Genomic DNA, 21,972 nt, shown 5'->3' with positions numbered 1-21,972 from the left:
TTCGAAGGTTCCACCAATGAATTGCTAGGTAATTCTTCACTCGGTAACATATCTTTTTCCCCCTTAGGAACCCATGGTATGGAGCGAAAAAATACCTAACAGTCTGTTCGGCAGCAAACTTAACTTCTCTGTGGGAATTTGCTATCAAAGCAAAGATTATCTAATCGTCCCCGAGTGGAAACTTGTTTGTTTGCCTTGTTATCAAAGGTCTTATCACTGTTGTCTTTGTAGTATGCTTTCCATCACTGCCTCGTTAAAAATCTTGCAAAAAAACCTAATTGGGACAAAAACTGAACGGAGGAAAAAAGAGTGCAACACATATTTTCTGTTTGACTGTTGTTCGTCAGCAGTAATATCTTTTGAGGTAAGCCACGTTCCAGTTATTGGGCAACTTGACTCTGTTCTGGTTTTTCAACTTGTATGATCCTTTCCAGTGATAGATGAAACCCGGTAAGGGCCTTCCCATGTCGAGCCTAACTTTCCCGCATTGAGTTCCCGGGTTTTTTGAGTTACCTTCCTCAAGACCAAGTCTCCTACTTTGAAATAACGGATGTTGGCTCTTCGATTATAATATCTCCCTATTCTCTACTTTTGAGCCGCCATTCTAACATACGCCAAGTCCCTGCGTTCTTTGAGCAACTCCAAGTTGATTAGCATTGCTTCGTTATTCGGTTCTTCGTCTACCTTTAAATACCTTAAGGTTGGTTCCCCTACTTCCACCGGTATTAAAGCTTATGCGCCGTACACAAGGGAAAATGGGGTTTCTCCTGTGCTTGACTTGGCCGTTGTTCGGTTGGCCCATAGAACCCTAGGTAACTCTTCAGGCCAGTTGCCTTTTGCTACTTCCAACCTTTTCTTTAGATTTTGTATAATCACTTTGTTCGTTGACTCTGCTTGACCATTTGCGATCGGATGATAAGGTGAAGAGGTAATCCTCTTTATGTTCAAATCTTCAAGAAACTTTGTAACTTTTGCGCCAATAAACTGCAACCCGTTGTCACATGCAATCTCTTTCGGTATTCCAAGCTTGCAAATTATATTTTCCCACAGGAAGTCTACCACTTCGTGCTCTCTGATCTTCTGATAAGGACCTGCTTCCATCTATTTAGAAAAATAGTCATTCAAAATTAATAGAAACCTTACCTTTCTAGGAGCCGATGGTAGCGATCCGACGATGTCCATTCCCCATTTCATGAACGGCCACGGGGACAGAACCGAATGTAGGGGTTCTGTCGGTTGATGTACTAATGGTGCGTAGCGTTGACACTTATCACATTTTCGTACGAAGTCTTTGGCATCTTGTTCCATACGTGGCCAGTAATATCCTGCTCGAACTAATTTCAGCTCCAAAGAACCTGCACCCGAGTGGTTGCCGCATATCCCTTCATGGACTTCTCTCATGACATAGTTGGCTTCTGATGCTCTATGCATCGGGCCAACGGGAGTTGAAATGATTTTCTGTACAATTGGCATTTCTTGAAGCTATAACGTGCAGCTTTGGCGTGTAACGGTCTTGATGCTTTGGGGTCTTCGGGAAACTTTCCATGCTTGAGATAATCGATTATTTTGTTTCTCTAGTCTCAGACCAAACTAGTCGAGTTCACCTCATAGTAACCATCTGTGTCCAAGACTGAGTTCATCAGTTGTACTACTGTCCCTGATTCTGATCCTTGGATTTCTGTTGATGAGCCCAAATTTGCTAATGCATCTGCTTCCGCGTTATCTTCCCTCAGGATATGAGTTACTGACCACTCCCGGAATCGTGCTAATAAAGCCTGAACCTTTACCACGTATTGTTGCATACATTCCTCTTTGGTGTCCAAGATTCTGTAGACCTGTTTTACCACCAACTACGAATCACATTTGATTTCGATGACTTCAAAATCAAGCCCCCGATCCAATTCGAGCCCTGCAATCAAAGCTCTGTACTCTACTTCATTATTAGTTAAAGGAATCATTTTGATGTCCTACCTTAAGGTTTCCTCCGAAGGCGTGACCAAGACTATTCCGATCCCGGACCCTTTTACGTTTGAAGCTCTATCCATAAATAAGGTCCAAACTCTCGATGTCGATTCTTACACCATTATTGCCTCCTTGACTGCCAGAGGCAATAGTCCCGGGATGAAATTGGTCAAAAGGTTAGCCAAGACTTGTGACTTAATTACAGTCCTCAGTTTATAATCTATATCAAACTCGCTCATTTCGACGGCCTATTTGGCCAATCTACCCGAGAGCTCGGGTTTATAGAGGATATTCCTCAAATGAAAAGTAGTCACCACAACTATCGGGTGGCATTGGAAGTAGGGCCTGAGCTTGCGAGCTGTGACTATGAGAGTTAAGGCTAGCTTTTCTAGATGTGGGTAGCAAGTTTCTGCTCCTGTTAAGATTTTGCTAACGTAATAAGTGGGAAGTTACGTACCTTCATCCTCTCGGACTAAAACTGCACTTACCGCAACATCTGAAACCGCGATGTAGACTAGCAATGTTTCACCTTCTTTTGGTTTTGAGAGAAACGGAGGGCTCGGCAAATATTTCTTCAAATCCTTCAAGGCTTGCTGACACTCCGGTTTCCATTCAAAATTGTTTTTCATTTTGAGTAGTGCGAAGAAGCGATGACATTTTCCGATGATCGGGAAATGAACATGCTCAAAGCTTTCAATTTCCATGTGAGCCTCTAGACTTCCTTTACTTTAGAAAATTGATCCGGGATGTCCTCTATGGCCTAGATTTTGTCATAATTTACCTCGATTCCCCCGTGTGAGAATAAGAATCCTAAGAACTTACCCCGAACGCACACTTCTTGGGGTTAAGCTTCATATTATGTTCCTTCAGGATGTCAAATGTTTCTTGCAAATGCTTCAGGTGGTCACCTGCATTCAAAGACTTAACGAGTATATCGTCTATATATACTTCAATAGTCTTTCCTATTTGTCTTTCGAACATTTTATTCATGAGCCGATGATAAGTGAATCCGGTGTTTTTTAAATCGAAGGGCATTACGTTGTAACAATATGTACCAAAATTCGTTATAAACAAAGTCTTTTCCTGGTCTTCTAGGTTCATCTTGATTTGATTTCAACTAGAATAAGCATCGAGGAAACTCACTAACTCGTTCCCGGTCATGGCATCAATCATTTGATCGATATTTGACAATGGGAATGAGTCTTTCGGGCATGCCTTATTAAGATCCTTATAAGCTACGCACATGCGAAATTTCTTATTTGTTTTAGAAACTACTACTACATTGGCTAGCCAGTCCGGATATCGTACCTCTCGGATTGAACCAATCTTAAGTAAAAGGGTTACCTCTTCTTTGACGAATTTATTCCTTGCTTCAGCAATAGAGCGCTTCTTTTGCCTTACCGGAGGTATGTTGGGATCCAATCTTAACTTGTGCACCGTATCTCCATCGGGATTCCTATCATATCCTTGTGCGACCATGGAAAACAATCAGCGTTAATTTTAAGGAATTAAATAAAAGCACACCTGAGCTCCGAGTACAGTCCTGTTCCCGAAATGAATTTCCTTTCTAGGAATTCTTCGAACAACGCAACTTGCTCTAGTTCTTCTACCGTGGACTTCGTCGCGTCCGTCTCTTCTGGTACTTGAAAATATCTTGGTACATGGTATTGTTCCGACTCTTATGTACCTGGGCTAAGGGTGGCAAGTGGGCCGAGCCCGGTCCTAAGTGGGCTTCGCGGGCCCGGTCCTAAGTGGGCCGATCCTATGCGGTCCGGTCCTAAACGGTCCCGGGCTTCGCGGGCTTATTGCTGGAACCGGCTCGGGACCGGGACCACGAACTAACGGTCCCGGGTTAAGTGGACCGGTCCCGGGCCTAAACGGGCTCAAACGGGCCTAAACGGGCCCAACAAAAACTTTGTATTTTTAATTTTTTTTATAGAAGTTAGAGAAAAAAATAGTAATAAAGATATATAAGCTATATTCGATTTATATACTATATATACATCTTAAGATATATATATATATACTATATTATATATACATAGTATACATCTTAAAATATACTATATATATATCTTAAGATATACTATATATATATATATAGTATAGTATATATATATATATATATATATATATATATATATATATATATATATATATATATATATATATATATATATATATATATATATATATATATATATATATATATATATATATATATATATATATATATATATATATATATATATATATATATATATATATATATATATATATATATATATATATATATATATATATATATATATATATATATATATATATATATATATATATATATATATATATATATATATATATATATATATATATATATATATATATATATATATATATATATATATATATATATATATATATATATATATATATATATATATATATATATATATATATATATATATATATATATATATATATATCTTAAGATATATAAGCTATATTCGATTTATATACTATATATACATATATAAGATATATATATATATATATATATATATATATATATATATATATATATATATATATATATATATATATATATACACACACACTATACTATATATACATAGTATATAAGTCATATTCGATAGTATATATCTTAAGATATATATAATATATATAGTAAGATGTATATATATTATAGTATAGTATAGTATATACTATATATACAACTTAAGATATATAAGCTATATTCGATATATTCGATATACATATATATATATATATATAGTATAGACTATAGTATAGTATAAATATAAGCTTATATGTATACTATACTATACTATAATATATATATACATCTTACTATATATAAGCTATATTCGATTTATATACTATATATACATCTTAAGATATACTATATATACATGTATATCTACTATATATATATCTAGTATATCTAGTATACTATGTATATATAGTATATCTTAAGATGTATATATAGTATAGTATAGTATATATAGTATATCTTAAGATGTATATATAGTATATCGAATATAGTTTATATATCTTAAGTTGTATATATAGTATATATATACTATACTATAGTATATAAGCCGTATTCGATAGTATATATATAGGCTTATATATATATATATATGTATATCGAATATAGCTTATATATCTTATGAGATGTATATATAGTATAGACTATAGTATAGTATAAATATAAGCTTATATATATATATATATATATATATATATATACACTATACTATACTATACTATATTATACTATATGTATAGCTTAAGATATATAAAAAGATAAAAATATTGTAAAGAGATATTCAAATCAATGCGTTGAAATATAAAATACCAGTAACAGTAACCATAGGGTAAGCACATAACAGTAACCATTTTTGCCAATTCTTCCCGATCTTTTTTTGGATCATAATATAAAATACCACCAGTAACAGTGTTAGTTCCCGGTTGAAATTGATTTGACCCGGTACTAAGGTCAGCCTGACTAGGTGCACTTGTCCCCTCAGCCAAAGCTTTCGTACGAAAATATCTAGCTTTATCTTGAGGGTGTAGCAATATGTGTCTAGTCAAACTTCCCTCCCCCCCCCCCCGACTTCCAACATATTAAAAAACTAACTCTTTGCTACAAGTTTTACACTTAGCCCTATTTTTTTCTCTTAGTTGAGTAAAAAATTGTCAAACAAGAGATGTTTCTGCCCGTTTAGAAGGTTGTCTAGAAAAAGTAGGGGCACTAATAGGAGGGTCAGACGGGGGATCATCTAGATTATTATTAGTTGGGTTAACTTCAGGAGCAGGACTAGTGGGTGTATCGTCATCCGGTTGCGTTTCATCAAACTCTATTTCTTCATCATCATTTTCATCAATAGTTGGATTACCATAAAGAGCATTCATATATTCATGGTTTAATTGTTCACCGGGTGCAATATTATGGCAAAGTTGACTATCGGTAAATTGTAATAAACTATTATCGCTATCAAGAATAGGAGGTGTAGGACGGGTAACATGTTTGGGTCGGGGAGCCGGGGGAAGTGGAGGAGGAACATATTGGCCACTAGATTCACCACTCTTCGATTTTTCCTTACTTTTACTAAACATATTTTTTAAGGAATAAGCCATCTTAATTAATCAAGCAAAGTAAATAAAACAAACAAAATTATAATATTAAAACTTAAGAGTTGGAACGAGTTTACCGAATTGACGAACAACTTGTTGGAAATTGATTATCGTTGAAGACTTCAATTCACCAACTTCACAATTGTTTCACAAATTGTAACAATAAAGTAAGCAATAGTAGCAATTATAGAAGTAAATTAGAGAGAGATTGTGATAGATTGATGATTTTGTAAGAAAAAATGAAATAATGATGGGGTATTTATAGTTGAAAATAGGGAAAAAGTGTAATTATAAAAAGTTTGGGATTAAAACAAAGTTGGGGGGAGAGGGGTTAAATGGCTATTTCATAAATAGCCAACGGCTATTTTTTTTTTTAATTTTAAAAAAAAAAATAACCGTTGGGCCCGCTAAGGGTCCGGGCCGGTCTCGGGCACTGGCGGGCCAAACGGTCCCGGGCCTGACAGGCCCAAATCATAGGACCGGCCTACGAGACTGGACCAAGCCCGCTAAAACCGGACCAAACGATCCTGGCCCGTTTGGCCCGTTTGACCCGCGGTCCCAGGCCAGTCCCGGGCCTGGACCGGCCCACTTGCCAGCCTTAACCTGGGCTAACTTTCTCTGGTTCGGGGGCGGGTGCCGGTTTCCGTAATTGCTATGTCGCACGTTCCTTTCCTGTGCTATTGGAGGCCGAAATTGCATTCATCTCTCTTGGTGATGGTTGATCTCCTCTTATTTGTTTGATCCCCTCGGGTGTCGGAAACTTTAACTATTGGTGATATGTCGAAGGCACAACTTTCATCTGGTGCAGCCATGGTCTCCCAAGATTATATTATACCCCATGTCTCCATCTACCACTTCGAAGAGAGTTGTCTTCATTACTCCCTCAGCGTTCGTGAGCAACAAAATTTCTCCCCGGGTTGTTACGCTTGCGAGGTTGAATCTAGCGAGGAGTTTGGTTGCCGGGATAATGCTTCCGGTGAGTTTATCTTGCTTCAGTACTCTCCATTATATGATATTAGCTGAACTTTCTGGATCTACTAAAACACGTTTAACTTTAAAATCTAACACATTTAAAGAAATTATGAGTGCATCATTGTGCGGTAGCAGTAATCCATCTGCATCTTCATCCGTAAATGTGATATCGTCTTCCCTGAGCCTCTTACTATGAGTTATCGATACTTTTGTCTTCATCGCTGCCAAAAAGGTGACCCCATTAATCTCATTCCCGGCGAAGATCATGTTGAGTTTTTGGCGTGGAGGTTCCTCTCCTGCTTTCGAGGTTTTCGCGTCGCCCATGTTCCGACCATAAATGGTTTTAGGTGTCGACAGTCGCTGGTTCGGTGGCCGTTAGTGCCACAGTATTCACACCATAAATTGGGATCCCTCTGGCTGGGATCAGATCTCATAGGCCATAGGAATCGTGCCTCTTTGATATTTCTCATCGTTGATACCAACTCCACCACACTAACGTTGAAGTTATACTTTGATAACTTTGGGTAAGAACAATCTTGCGACCCCGAGATTTCTTTATCCTGCAGCGATTTGTTGTTCCAACCACGATCGGTCCTTCTATCAACGGTGTACTTGTTTGATGCCCGGAAGCTCCTGCCACAAACTTCTGTCCACTCGTAGGGAAAAAGCCGGCCCCTTGAAGCCCGTCTATCCAGGTCAATATCATATTTTGTTTTCTCTTTGTTCTTATCTTGTCCTTTGGTCGATAATGGAAAGCCAACCTGATCATCTTCGATCTTTATTTTTGACGCGTACCGGTTGTGGATATCCGCCCAAGTCGTCGCTTGAAACTCGAGCAGGCTTTCCTTCAATTTCTGGGAAGCATTCAAACTTCTCGGATTTAAACCTTTGGTGAACACTTCAGCTGCCCATTCATCAGGTACTACCGGTAGTAACATCCTTTCCTTCTGGAACAGGGTAATGAACTCTCGTAATAACTCGGATTCTCACTGCGGGATCCTGAATATGTCCGGCTTTCGGGCTTGCACCTTTTTGGCATCAGCATGGGCCTTAATGAAAGAATCCGCGAGCATCTCAAAGGAATCTATGGAATTCTCAGCCAATAATGAATATCCACGTTAAAGCTCCACTCGTGAGAGTCTCACCAAATTTATTTAGTAACACGAACTCAATTTCTTGAGGAGCCAAATCATTTCCTTTCACCGTTGTTGCGTAGTGTGATGACCCAAAATGTCATCTTTAATTTAAACATTTATTTTTGTGTTATAAGACCTAGAAAATTACTATTTATCATTCCTTGACTTGCGTGCATAGTCCGTATAATTTTTCGGAAAGTTTTTATATGATACATTATTTAAAATGTGAAATAGTGCTTCAAAACTCATCTGAGTTGACTTCGGTCAAAATTTTGAGCAAACGGACCCGTATCAGTATTTTGATAGTTCCTGTAGGTCCGTATCTTGATTTAGGACTTGGGTGTATTCCCGGAATTGAATTCGGAGGTCCCTAGATCGAGTTATCGCGTTTTGCCAAAAATTAAAAGTTTAAAGGCTTAATGACTTTAAAGAATTGACCAATGTTTGACTATGTTGATACCTAGTCCGTTTTTTGGTTTCGGAATCCGGTATAGGTCAGTTACTTTATTTATGACTTGGATGTCAAATTTGGAGAGAAACAGAGTTGGTTTGACGTGATTCGGACGTCCGGTTGTCAAAATAGAAATTTTAAAGTTTTATTAAAAATTTCATTTGATTTGGAGTCCGATTTGTAGTTCTAGGCATCGTTTTTGTGTTTTGATCATGCGAGCAAGTTCGTATGATATTTTTGGACTTGTGTGTATGTTTGGTTTGGAGCTCCGAGGGCTCGGGTGTATTTCGGATAGGCTACAGGTGGTTTGGAACTTAGACAATCTGGGTTTTTTCTTAGCTTCAGCTGTCATCTGGTTTCCTTCTTCGCGTTCGTGAAGGCACAACCGCGAACGCATAGAGTGAATGGGCTGTGTGGGATTTTACCCTACGTGAAAGAGAAGGTTTGTACGCGAACGCGAAGTGGAGGGGGGCTTCCCTTCGCGAACGTGTAGCTTATGAAACCTGGGGGAGGGGAACTGAGTAATACTCTTCGCGAACGCGGCACACGGCTCGTGAACACATAGGATGGCGGGTGTAAGCCTTCACGAATGCGAAGGCCACTTGGACTGCTGCACATCGTGAACGTGACAGGCCCTTCGTGAACACGAAGATGGCCTAACGCCCAGTGATTAAAACAGACCCAAACGAGAGTTTTCCCATTTACCACAAACCCTCAATTAGAACTCGGTTTAGGGGCGATTTCAAAGGACGTTTTCACGATTTCGAACTGGGTAAATGTTATTTATCTTATAGTAATTATATTTCATTAATCCATATTTATATTCATCATTTATTTCGGATATAGATGGAAGAAATTGAAATTTTTGTAAAACTTTCTAAAAAAAAAAATTAAGATTTGAAGGTCCATTTGACATCGGAATTTGATAAGTTTTGTATTGTTGGACTCATCTCAGAACGGGTGTTCGGATTTTGTAAGTTTTTCTGATATTCGAGACGTGGGCTCCACTGTTAATTTTTGAGATGAATTTCGGATTTTAATCCGAAAAATTAGTAAATTCATATGGAATTAATTCTTACGATTTGTATTGAGTATATTGAATTGTTTATTACTAGATTTGAGGATTTCAGACACGCATTTGCAAGGAAAAGTTTGATTGGAATCTTAAATTTGATTGCAAAACGAGGTAAGTGTCGTGGTTAACCTTGACTTGAGGGAATATGAGTTATTTGTCTATTTGCTACGTGATTTAATGTGTGAGTACAACGTATATGTGAGGTAACGAGTACTTATGTGTTGTGGTTGAGTCAAAGCATGATGGATGAATTTATTTTATTTTGAATAATTAATTATTTAAATAAGATATTCCTGCTTAAGTTTATTATTGATTATTTGATCATTATTCATGAAATTTTTATTGATTTAATTATTGCTGAATATGGTGAGAAAGAGTGTAGAAGCACGAAGGGTGATGCCATGCCAATTTTATTATTTATACTATCATTGTCATGGTGAGAAAGAGTGTAAAAGCACGAAAGGTGTTGTTGTGCCATTATTTAGTGTAAAAGCACGAATGGTGATGCCGGACCATTTTCAGATAGTGTAAAAGCACGAAGGGTGATGCCGTGCCAATTATTATTATTATTTTATCAGTTTATGAGAGGAATGAGAGTAAAAGCACGAAGGGTAGTGCCGTGCCATTTTCATATTATCAGTTGCTCATTTTATCGTTGAGGAATTAATTGGCTGCTAAGTGATAATTCTCCTGCTGAAATTATTATATCACCCCCTTCGCATTTTTCCTCCCAAATTTATAAAGTGTTATTTATTGTATTATTGTTGCTTCGTATTTTTATATACTTGTACTGGTTGTTTATGTATGTGTCTTGTCATAGGCTCGTCACTACTTCATCAAGGTTAGGCTCGACACTTACGAAGTACATGGGGTCGGTTGTACTCATACTGCACTCTGCACTTCTTCTGCAGATTTTGGAGTTGGTCCCAGCGGCGTACCATAGACGTACTCGGATTTAGCTACTCAGAGGAGACTTAGGTATAACTGCTCAATGTTCGCGGTTCTGAAGTCCCCTTCTATCTTATCTTAGCTGCGTATTATCTTTCAAATAATTTGAATTTTATTCAGACCTTCATTTGTATTATTCTAGTAGCTCGTGCACTTATCACACCAGATTCGAGGATGCATTGTGATGATTCAGTAGTTATGGTCTTCCGCACTTTATTTTAGTAATTGACTTCTGTTTAATTTAATTTGCTTAAAAATAGTTAAGGCACAACTGCGAACGCGATGAGTAAACGGGTTGGGTGGGATTTTACCCTACGCGAACGCGAAGGGCTGTACGCGAACGCGAAGTGGAGGGGGGGTGCCCTTCGCGAATGCAGACAGTGTATCGTGAACGCGTAGCTTATGGGTCCTGGGGGAGGAGAACTGAGTAATACTCTTCGCAAACGCGACACAGGGCTCGCGAACGCGTAGGCTAGTGGATGTAAGCCTTCGCGAACATGAAGAAGGAAACCAGATGAGAGTTGAAGCTAAGAAAAAAAACAGATTTTCTAAGTTCCAAAACACCCGTAGCCTATCCGAAATTCACTAGAGCCCTCGGGGTTCCAAACCAAATATGCACACAAATCCAAAAATATCATACGAACTTGCTCGCATTTTCAAAACACCAAACAACACCTAGAACTACGAATCAGACTCCAAATCAAATGAAACTTTCAATAAAACATTAAAATTTCTATTTTAACAACCGGACGTCCAAATCACGTCAAACCAACTTTGTTTCTCTCCAAATTAGACAGACAAGTCATAAATATAGTAACGGATCTATACCGGGTTTTGGAACCAAAATACGGACCCGGTATCAATAAAGTCAAACATTGGTCAATTCTTTAAAGTCATTAAGCCTTTAAACTTTCAATTTTTGGCAAAAAGCGATAACTCGAGCTAGGGACCTCCGAATTCGATTCCGGGCATACGCCCAAGTCCCAAATCATGATATGAACCTACTGGAATAGCCAAAGCACTAATCAGGGTTCGTTTGCTCAAAATGTTGAGCAAAGTCAACTTAGATGAGTTTTGAAGCACTATTTCACATTTTGATCAATGTTTCACATAAAAACTTTCCAAACAATTATACAGATTGCGCACGCAAGTCGAGGAATGATAAATAGTACTTTTCGAGGTCTTATAACACATAAATGAATGTTTAAATTAAAGATGACATTTTATGTCATCATATTCTCTACCTATAAAACAAACGTTCGTTCTCGAACAGAATTAGAAAAAGTACCTGGGCTGGTAAAAAGTGTGGATATCTACTCCGCATGTCCGACTCGGACTCCCAGGGAGATGCTTTTACCGGTTGGCCTCTCCATTGTACTCGAACTGATGGATAACTCTTAGAACTCAACTATCGGACCTGCCAGGCTAGATTTGCTACCGGCTCCTCCTTATAAGTCAAATCCTTGTCCAATTGGACTGAGCTGAAATCTCATGGGACAGATTACCATGATATTTCCGAAGCATAGATACATGAAACACAGGATGAACCGCGGATAAACTAGGTAAGCGTGTAGGCTACTTCGCCCACCCTTTCAAGAATTTTGAAGGGTCCTATATACCAAGGGCTCAACTTTACGATCGGCATAACTCTTTTGAATAGACTGAGCTATGCGAAGTCAATCCTGAATAATTTTGACCTTATCCAAGGCATCATGCATCAAATCGGTACCCAATAACCGAGCCTCTCCTGGTTCAAACCAGCCAACTGGCGAACAACATCGCCTCCCGTATAATGCTTCATACGGAGCCATTTGAATGCTCGACTGGTACCTGTTATTATATGCAAACTCCCAAGTGGCAAGAATTGATCCCAAGAACCTCCAAAGTCTATAACACAAGCGAGAAGCATATCTTTCAATATCTGAATAGTGCGCTATGACTGTCCATCTGTCGGTGGATGAAATACTATACTCAACTCAACCCGCGTGCCTAACTCACATTGTACAAACCTCCAGAAGTGCGAGGTGAACTGTGTACCTCGATCGGATATGATAGACACGGGAACACCGTGAAGGCGTATAATCTCACGGATGTAAATCTCCGCTAACCTCTCTGAAGAATAGGTAACAACTACTGGAATGAAATGTACTGACTTGGTCAACCTGTCCACAATGACCCAAACCGCGTCGAACTTTCTCTGAGTCTGTGAAAGCCCAACAACAAAATCCATAGTGATACACTCCCCCTTCCACTCAGGAATTTCTAACTTCTAAAGCAAACAACCAGGTCTCTGATACTCATACTTGACTTGCTGACAATTTAGACACCGAGCTACATATGAAACTATATCCTTCTTCATTCTTCTCTACCAATAATGTTGTCGTAAATCTTGATATATTTTGGCGGCACCTGGATGACTAGAATACCTAGAACTGTGTGCCTCCTCAAGAATTAATTCACGAAGCCCATCCACATTAGGCACACAAATATGACCCTGCATTCACAGAACTCCATCTTCCCCCACAACAACCTGTTTGGTATCACCATGCCACACCGTGTCCTTAAGGACAAGCAAATGAGGATCATCACACTACCGCTCCCTGATGCACTCATATAAAGAAGACCAAGCGGTTGTGCTAGCTAGAACTCTACTGGGCTTTGAAACGTCTAACCTCACGGACTGATTGTCCAAAGTATGAACATCTACAGCTAACAATCTCTCACCAACTGGAATATACGCAAGCCTCTCACCAACTGGAATATACTCAAAGTATCGGCCACCACATTAGCCTCTCCGGGGTGATACAAAATGGTGATATTATAGTCTTTCAACAACTCCAACCATCTTCTCTGCCTCAAATTGAGATCTTTTTATTTGAATAGATATTGTAAGCTATGATGATCAGTAAATACCTAACACAAGACACCGTAAAGGTAATGCCTCCAAATCTCCAGCGCATGAACAATGGATACCAATTCTAAGTCATGAACATGATAATTATTCTCGTGAACTTTCAACTTCCGCGACGCATATGCAATCACTCTGCCATCTTACATCAATAATGCACTAAGCCCAACGCGAGATGTATCACAATATACAGTATAAGATTCTAAACCTGTGGGTAATACAAACACTAGTGTTGTAGTTAAAGTGATCTTGAGCTTCTGAAAGCTCAACTCAAACTCGTTTAACCATCTGAATGGGGCACCCTTCTGGGTCAATTCGGTCAGAGGAGATGCTATGGATGGAAACCCGTCCACAAACCGGCGGTAATAACCTGCCAAACCTAAGAAACTCCGGATCTCTGTAGCTGAAGTAGGTCTAGGCCAATTATGAATTGCCTCAATCTTCTTAGGATCCACTTTTATGCCTTCTGCCGATACAACATGACCCAAAATGGCAACTGAGTCTAAACAAAATTCACATTTTGAAATTTTGGCATATAACTGATTATTCTTCAAAGTCTGAAGCACAATTCGAAGATGTTGATCATGCTCCTCTCGACTGCTAGAATAAATCAAGATATCATCAATGAATATAACCACAAAAGAATCCAAATAGGGTTTGAACACCCAGTTCATCAAATCTATAAATGATGCTGGGGCATTTGTCAGCCCAAATAACATCACTAGGAATTCGTAATGCCCATACCGAGTTCGAAAAGATGTCTTAGGGACATCACATGCCCTAATCTTGAACTGATAGTAACTAAACCTCAAGTCGATCTTTAAAATTACCTTAGCACCCTGAAACTGATCAAATAAGTCGTCAATTCTTGGCAAAGGATATTTGTTTTTCATAGTGGCCTTGTTCAACTACCGATAATCTATACACATCCGCATAGAGCAATCTTTATTCTTTACAAATAGCACTGGTGCATCCTAAGGCGAAATACTGGGTCTAATGAATCCCTGATCAAGCAAGTTTTGTAACTTCTCCTTCAATTCCTTCAAATCCGGCGGGGCCATACGGTATGGTGGGATAGAAATGGGCTGAGTACACGGAGCTAAATAAATACAGAAGTCAATATCTCTGTCGGGGGCATTCCCGACAGATCTACAAGAAATATATCTGGAAATTCACGGACAACTGGAACTGAATCCATAGAAGGAACTTCCGCGCTGGGATCGCGAATGTAAGCCAAATAAGCTAGACACCCCTTCTCGACCATACGATGAGCTTTTACATAAGAGATAACCTTGCTGGTAGAATGGCCAAGAGTCCCTTCGTACTCTAGTCGAGGTAACCCCGGCATGGCTAAGGTCACCGTTTTGGCGTGACAATCCAATATAGCATGATAAGGTGACAACCAATCCATACCCAAGATGACATCAAAATCTACCATGTCAAGTAGTAAAAGATCCATGCTAGTCTCAAGACTCCCAATATAACCACACACAAATGATATACATGATCTACCACAATAGAGTCTCCCACCGGTGTGGACACATTTCACAATCTGTCTAATGACCAAAGCCAGCCTATAATACCCGTTAACATTAACATCTAAGGGATAATAATGCCAATTGATCATAAAGTATCAATTTTTTCAGTTGTTTAGACGTGTTGTGAACATGGACATATCCTAATAACTCACTTACTAGATCATGCCCACTATGATGCATATAAGGGCGAAGTGCACAAACAGCCATAGGCCGATAAAGATCAAAGGAATCGCTAACTTCCCGCTTCGGAATAAGTGTGATAAACGTAAAATTTCTCTGATTTGAGGATCTGACTTGTTTTTAAGAGACTTCAATAGCTAGGGTTGTTATTTAGGGAGTAGTTAATATTTATCTTATCTTGAAATTTTGAACTAAAAATTTTGATTTCAAGATAATTCAAGAATTTGTGTCCTGAAAAGCTAAAATTCATAATGCATTAGCTAATTCTTCAATAACAGCCCGTTAGAGTGGCTATCTGGTGCCATTTCTATTACGAAATAAGGAGAAGGCCCTCTTTACACGAATGGCTAAACTCATTCTTCGAATTGTATCTTTTAGAAATTAGAATGTACGAGTTTGTGTTTGTTTACATAATATACCTTCGAAAGTTGCACCTCATTAATCACTGTATATTTAATACCTCTCGTCCAAATTTATATGACACTGTTATAAAAAGAATTTTTTTAAAATTTATGGTCTACAACAAGCTTTAAATATTTTGACTATAAATTATCTCGTTAAAGGTACATTATCATAAAAACTCCAAAGCTAAATTATTGCTAATTATAGAAAAGTGACATTATCAATCTTTAGATAAGATAAAAAGAAAAAATATGTCACGTAAAATGAGACAGTGATAGTAACACCTTACCTGTTTTTTCTAGATGTAAGGCACTTTCCTTCCCTACACCCACCCTATTCTATTTCCGCAAGCAACGACCTTGATAGTAACAAAAAGAAGAAAAAGTAAAAGGGCAAAAATAGTAGAAACTGTATTAAAATTTAATTAGAGTACATAACACATGCAAAAAATACTCTAGTAGTAGATAGGTAAAGTGTTGAGTGTAAAGACAGTGTAGATAACCAAAATACACAGCTAGAAAAATGGCAAAATCCTTCTATGCAATTCCGATCGAAATCGGTCGGAAAAAAACTGATCGAAATCGGTTGAAAAATAAGTAAATTACACGCAAAAGTTAAAGAAAATATTTGTGACAACGGAAACAGTCCCACAACAAATATATATAAATTCTAACCGATATCGGTCGAAAATTAGTCAATCTTTGATCAAGACCTAGTCATAATTCATATTATCTAATAAAATAATTTTTAATTAAACGACCGAAATCGGTCGGTATATTTGAAATTATTCTTTCCCGCCCAAGGCAATTGGTTTTTTAATATAACAAAAATTATATATATATATAATTTACCAACGAAAATAAGTTTTAATTAAATTTTTCCAACCAAATTCGGTCGGAAATTTAATTTTAAATTTTTTAAAATATTAATTTAATTAAATTACCGTCCGTATTTGTGTGTGTATGTGTTTTTTAAAATTACTTTTATATGGACACTATATCCTATCTATGTATGTGTATATATATTTATATACGAATTTTAGGAGAAAAGCTATTTTGAAGGGTTGAGTTGGCCTAGTTGAGATAAGTATCTTGCTTAACTTTGTGTGGGGGAACTACTGTCACGACCCAAAATCTCACATGTTGTGATGGTGCCTATCTCAATACTAGGCAAGCCGACAATCTCAATAAAATACCATATCTTTTAAATTTGAAAATATAATATTTAAATTCAGCGGAAGAAATATCACAAATATAGATATAAACACTCCCCAAAATCTGGTGTCACTGAGTACATGAGGATCTAATATGAATACAAAGTCTGACTGATAAAAACACGGTCTGACCGTATAGAACAATACAATAACTGAGAGAAAGAGAGAGTCAAGGTCAGCGAACGCCAGACAGTTACCTTGAGAGTCTCCAACGGATAGCACTCTCAGATCTAACAGTCGCCGTATCTGAAAGCACCTGGATCTGCACAAGAGGTGCAAAGTGTAGTATGAGTACAACAAACTCGATAGGTAACAAGACTAACCTTTATGCTGAATGTAGTGATGAGCTTCGATGGTACAGTCTAGTACATAAATAATGGTACAGAAATGTAGGCATGCTTTTAATTTCAACAGTTAAACTCAGTACTAGCAAAATAGATCAATTCTGCATGATATGAAGAATGTGACATCTCAGTGGAAAGACCTCATGTATTACTGGTCCCTAATCATTCGGTCACTCGGTACTGTTTATGGCCAATCCAGCCCAGGAATATTCCATCCCGTATATATATATATATATATATATATATATATATATATAGACACACACACACACACACACACACACACACACACACATCGACTAACAGTCAATCACTCAGTACCGTATAAGGCCAATCAAGCTCTGGGGTAATTTATCCCCAAATATAAATGAAACGGACAAGATCCATGTCCAGAAAAAATTCATCACAATATAAATAAGTAAGGCAAGTCCATGCCCTGGGAAGTCCATCCCGATTATATAATCATCTACGCTCACTGGATGTGTGTACAGACTCCGGAGGGGATCACAATATAAATAAGTAAGGCAAGTACATGCCCTAGGAAGTCCATCCCGAATATATAATCATCTACGCTCACTAGGGGTGTGTACAGACTCCGGAGGGGTTCCTTCAGCCCAAGCGTATTATAAAGTCGATATGGCCTATTGCAGGCGGGTAGTCCCGATCCGTATAATAAATAAGCCTATAAGGCCTGCTGCAGGCGGGCAGCCCCGATCCAGAACAATAAAGCCTATAAGGCCTGTTGCGGCGTGAAGTCCGATCCCATAATAATACTAATATATATAAAGCCAATATGGCATGCTGCGGCGCGCAGCTCGATCCCATAAATATCCTCACAATGGATGAATATGACTGAGTGTGAAATGTACATTTTTAAAATAATTAATTCAACAACAACACGACCCTATGTGTCCCAAAATATCGGCACGTAGCCTACACATGATCTTTAATAAGAGTCTCATCTCAATTTCTCTAACACGTGGAGGATACACGGATAATAACATGTTTCCTTAAATTTTCAACTCCACAGAATTTATTTAAGTCACAATTTCTATGATGCACGCCCATACGTTCGTCACCTAGCATGTGCGTCACCTCCAACAATTGATATAACACACCATTTAGGGATTCATACCTTCCGAACCAAGGTTAAAAATATTACTTACCTCAAACCGTATAATTTCTTACTCCGCAATGCTCTTACCTCATGAATTGGTCTCTGAAAGTCTCGTATCTAGCCACAATTAATTCGATTTAGTCAATGCAAATTATTGAAATTAATTCCATAAGAAAATACTAATTTTTCCAACAAAATTCGAAATTTAACTTAAAATCGCCCTGGAGCCCACGTCTCGGAACTTGACAAAAGTTACAAAATCCGAAAGCACATTCAACCACGAGTCTAACCATACCAATTTTACCAAATTCCGACATCAACTCGACCTCCAAATTCTCAAATCTTAATTTCAAATCCCTTGGTCCAAATCCCCGATTTACACCTCAAAATCATGTAATCTAGTCGGATTATTCGATGATAATTCAATATTATGGAGTAGAAATGATCACAAGTGACTTACCTCAAGCTTTTTCGTGATTTCTCGCTCAAAAATCGCCCCAAGCCGTGTTCTTTCGTCCAAAAATGTTGAAATGAGCTAAAAACAAAATTGCTCAATAAAAATACTATTTTGGTCTCTAGAAGCCCAATTCCCATCGCTAAAAGTGCCAAATTTAGTCGTTAAAGGTACGCACCAGAACTTGTTATATCAGCAATATTTATTTTCACTAAAAGGGCTCTAACTCCATCATACGAACTCAGAATTCGATGATTCTTGTTCCTATGAGTCACAAATAATAATAATAATAATAATAATAATAATAATAATAATAATAATAATAATAATAATAATAATAATAATAATAATAATAATAATAATAATAATAATAATACGAACCTAGTTCTTTAATCGAAACTCAATTCGGAGCTCATTTGCTCAATGCAATACCAATTTCGCTTGTTAAACAATTAACTCATGTTTCGCGCTAAAAACCCAATAGCGACTTAATGAAATTAGACCAAACTTTCCAGATCATTCCTATAATTCATTATCATACTCCCAGAAGTCTCGAAATCGAATTTCGATCTATAGAACTAAAAATGGGCCTTTGGATCATTGCATGCTTGTGTTGTTCTGCCTCGTTTCGTGTGCCAAAAAGTCCCGAAATTCTCTTTTGATGCCACCAATGGATTTCTTGTGAAATTGTAGTCAAGTTAGGCTTTTGAATCACCTAATTTGGACTTAAAAATGAGTGAGATATGATGTTTTGAATATTTAAATGAAATTTGGAAATTTAAAGGATATAAATGACATTTTCGTAATTATTTTACACCAGAAAATCACCAACGAAAGAATTTTTGTTTTAGCATCCAAAACTCATTCGGAACCTCCTCGGCACAAACTATATATGTGTTTCAATCATAAAATACGCTACGAACCTGTTCGCGCACTCAAAACACCGAAAAGTGGTCATCTTGACTCGATATTGACCATGGTCAAACTCCAAATCCTTAACTTAACTAGTTTCTCAACCAGTGATCTAAAACACACCCGAGCCCCTCGGGACCCCATTCAATCATACCAACATATCTTAAAATACGATACGAACTTAATCGAAACCACAAATCACATCAAACAATGCTAAAACCACGAATCATACCCTAATTCAAGTCTAATGAAACTAAGAATTTTCAACTTCTACATTCAAAGCCGAAACCTATCAAATCAAGTCTGATTGACCTCAAATTTAGCACACAAGTCATAAATAATATAACATACCTATTATAATTTCCGAAATCGAATTCTAACCCCGATATAAAAAAGTTAACTTCCCAGTCAAACTTCCAAACTTAAATTTCCAATTTTCACTATTTCAAGCCTAATTTAGCTACGGACCTCAAAATAAATATCCGGACACACTCCTAAGTCCGAAATCATCATATGAAGCTATTGGAATCATCAAAACTCTATTCCGAGATCGTTTACACTTAAGTCAACCTCCGGTCAACTATTTCAACTTAAGCTTCCATCTTGGAGACTAAGTGTCTCAATTCATTTAAAAACCTTAATGGGCCCGAACCAATTACCCTGGAAAGTCATATAACAACTGTAAAGCATAAATTGAGCAGTAAATGGGGGAATGGGGTTGTAATACTCAAAACGAATCATTACATTCTCCCCCACTTAAACATACGTTCGTCCTCGAACGTTCCAAGGGTTGTTTCCAAGCCATCAAATCACTATTCCATCTTACCACGCACGTAATTGGCGGTGATCCCACGCCACCCTATTCTATATAGGCCTGACAATACCACGTAATTGAAGATCATTACTTCAACCTTAGCACATAAACCTTGGAATTCAATTTCCAACATTCAGAATTTCTTTTCAAGACCCAAATCTCACATCTACACACTATATGAGTCTGAACAAGCTGTATCAAACCATATCCATAAGCCCAGATATAATCACGTAACATACTACACAACTCGCATGCTCGTAGCATCATTTCCGATCACAGTAACTACTCCAAACTAACCTGGTAATAGTATTAAACCTCATATAAAGCCAAACCTCATTCCAAAACCTTCGTACACTGATGATATTTAAAGAAACACATGAAATCTCATAACCAATTATTAGATAAACAAGTCATGGAGCTCTCTCGCCCCAACCCGAACCATAATCACTTTTTAAGTCGACTTTCGATGTCATCCTTCCAAATATACCGTTAATCAAATCCGATAGAACACATTCTAGGCCCAATGACCTTATATTTTTAAACACAACTATCCCATAGACATGCCATACCAATATAACTCAAGCCACAACTGCGCAACTCGTGTACCCAAAAATGGAAAATGTCTCAAAGAAGAGAACCGTATTGCGAGTTCAACAAGCACCACCACAACTGCAATATTATAAGCTCATTATATATAGTAGAACCAAGACATACAAATTTAATAATAGTAACCAGCTCTTCTAGAGATCACATTAACATCACTCGCACAGACAACTTCACGTGCTATAGTATCAATATCTGGACCCGTACGGACAACTCACATTCTATAGTATCAATATCTTGACCCGCACGGGCAACACAAGTGCCAATAATATCAGTATATGGATCTGTATGAATAACTCACATGCTAATAATATAATCCGCATGGCATTGCCACAGGCCCCAGTCCAAGCATATCATACAAGAGCAATCAAATAAGCACACATGTATATGATAAATGAATTAAGATTCTCATGCTCCTTGATAGGTATAAATAACTACCCAATTTATTCAGGGAATTAGTCTCTTTGTAACCTCAAGTGTAGTCCAGATAGTTCTCGATAAAGGTAAGAATACGAGAAACGTTATAACTTTACGCCTAACAGTCAACTCTAGGCATATCATAGCCTAGGAATTCTTTTAAGTATGAATACTTGCTCCGACACCCACACATAGGCTCAAACCATACATAGATGTGCACTCATAGTGCGTAGCTATCAAAAATAATTAACGCAACTAGTGACTCCACTGAGTTTAAATAAAATACTCACCTCAACCAGGCCACAACCCTAAAACAATATGCTTCTGAGAACTCCCAGTCTCCAAATTCTTAACCGGTTTCTCAA

General features: G+C 37.6%; 1 protein-coding gene across 1 annotated transcript; it reads right to left on the bottom strand.

Moving 5' to 3' along the window:
- Nucleotides 1–732: 732 nt before the first annotated feature.
- LOC142167992 (uncharacterized) lies at nucleotides 733–2,591 on the bottom strand. Its single transcript, XM_075228633.1, has 2 exons — nucleotides 2,420–2,591; nucleotides 733–1,091 (listed from the first exon to the last, which is right to left on the bottom strand). Exons 1-2 carry the CDS (start codon nucleotides 2,589–2,591, stop codon nucleotides 733–735), a joined length of 531 nt encoding a protein of 176 aa, XP_075084734.1.
- Between the last annotated feature and the right edge of the window lie 19,381 nt (nucleotides 2,592–21,972).

Source organism: Nicotiana tabacum, chromosome 13, assembly GCF_000715075.1.
Source record: "Nicotiana tabacum cultivar K326 chromosome 13, ASM71507v2, whole genome shotgun sequence".
Lineage (NCBI taxonomy): Eukaryota > Viridiplantae > Streptophyta > Magnoliopsida > Solanales > Solanaceae > Nicotiana > Nicotiana tabacum.
This window is presented reverse-complemented; position numbering and strand designations above follow the sequence as displayed.

Excerpts from the sequence above, each read along its gene's own strand:
- LOC142167992 (XM_075228633.1), bottom strand. The coding sequence starts at position 2,591 with ATGAAAAACAATTTTGAATGGAAACCGGAGTGTCAGCAAGCCTTGAAG. Across the intron at positions 1,092-2,419 it reads TTTAGTCCGAGAGGATGAAG|GTCCTTATCAGAAGATCAGA; the intron begins GTACGTAACTTC and ends AGATGGAAGCAG.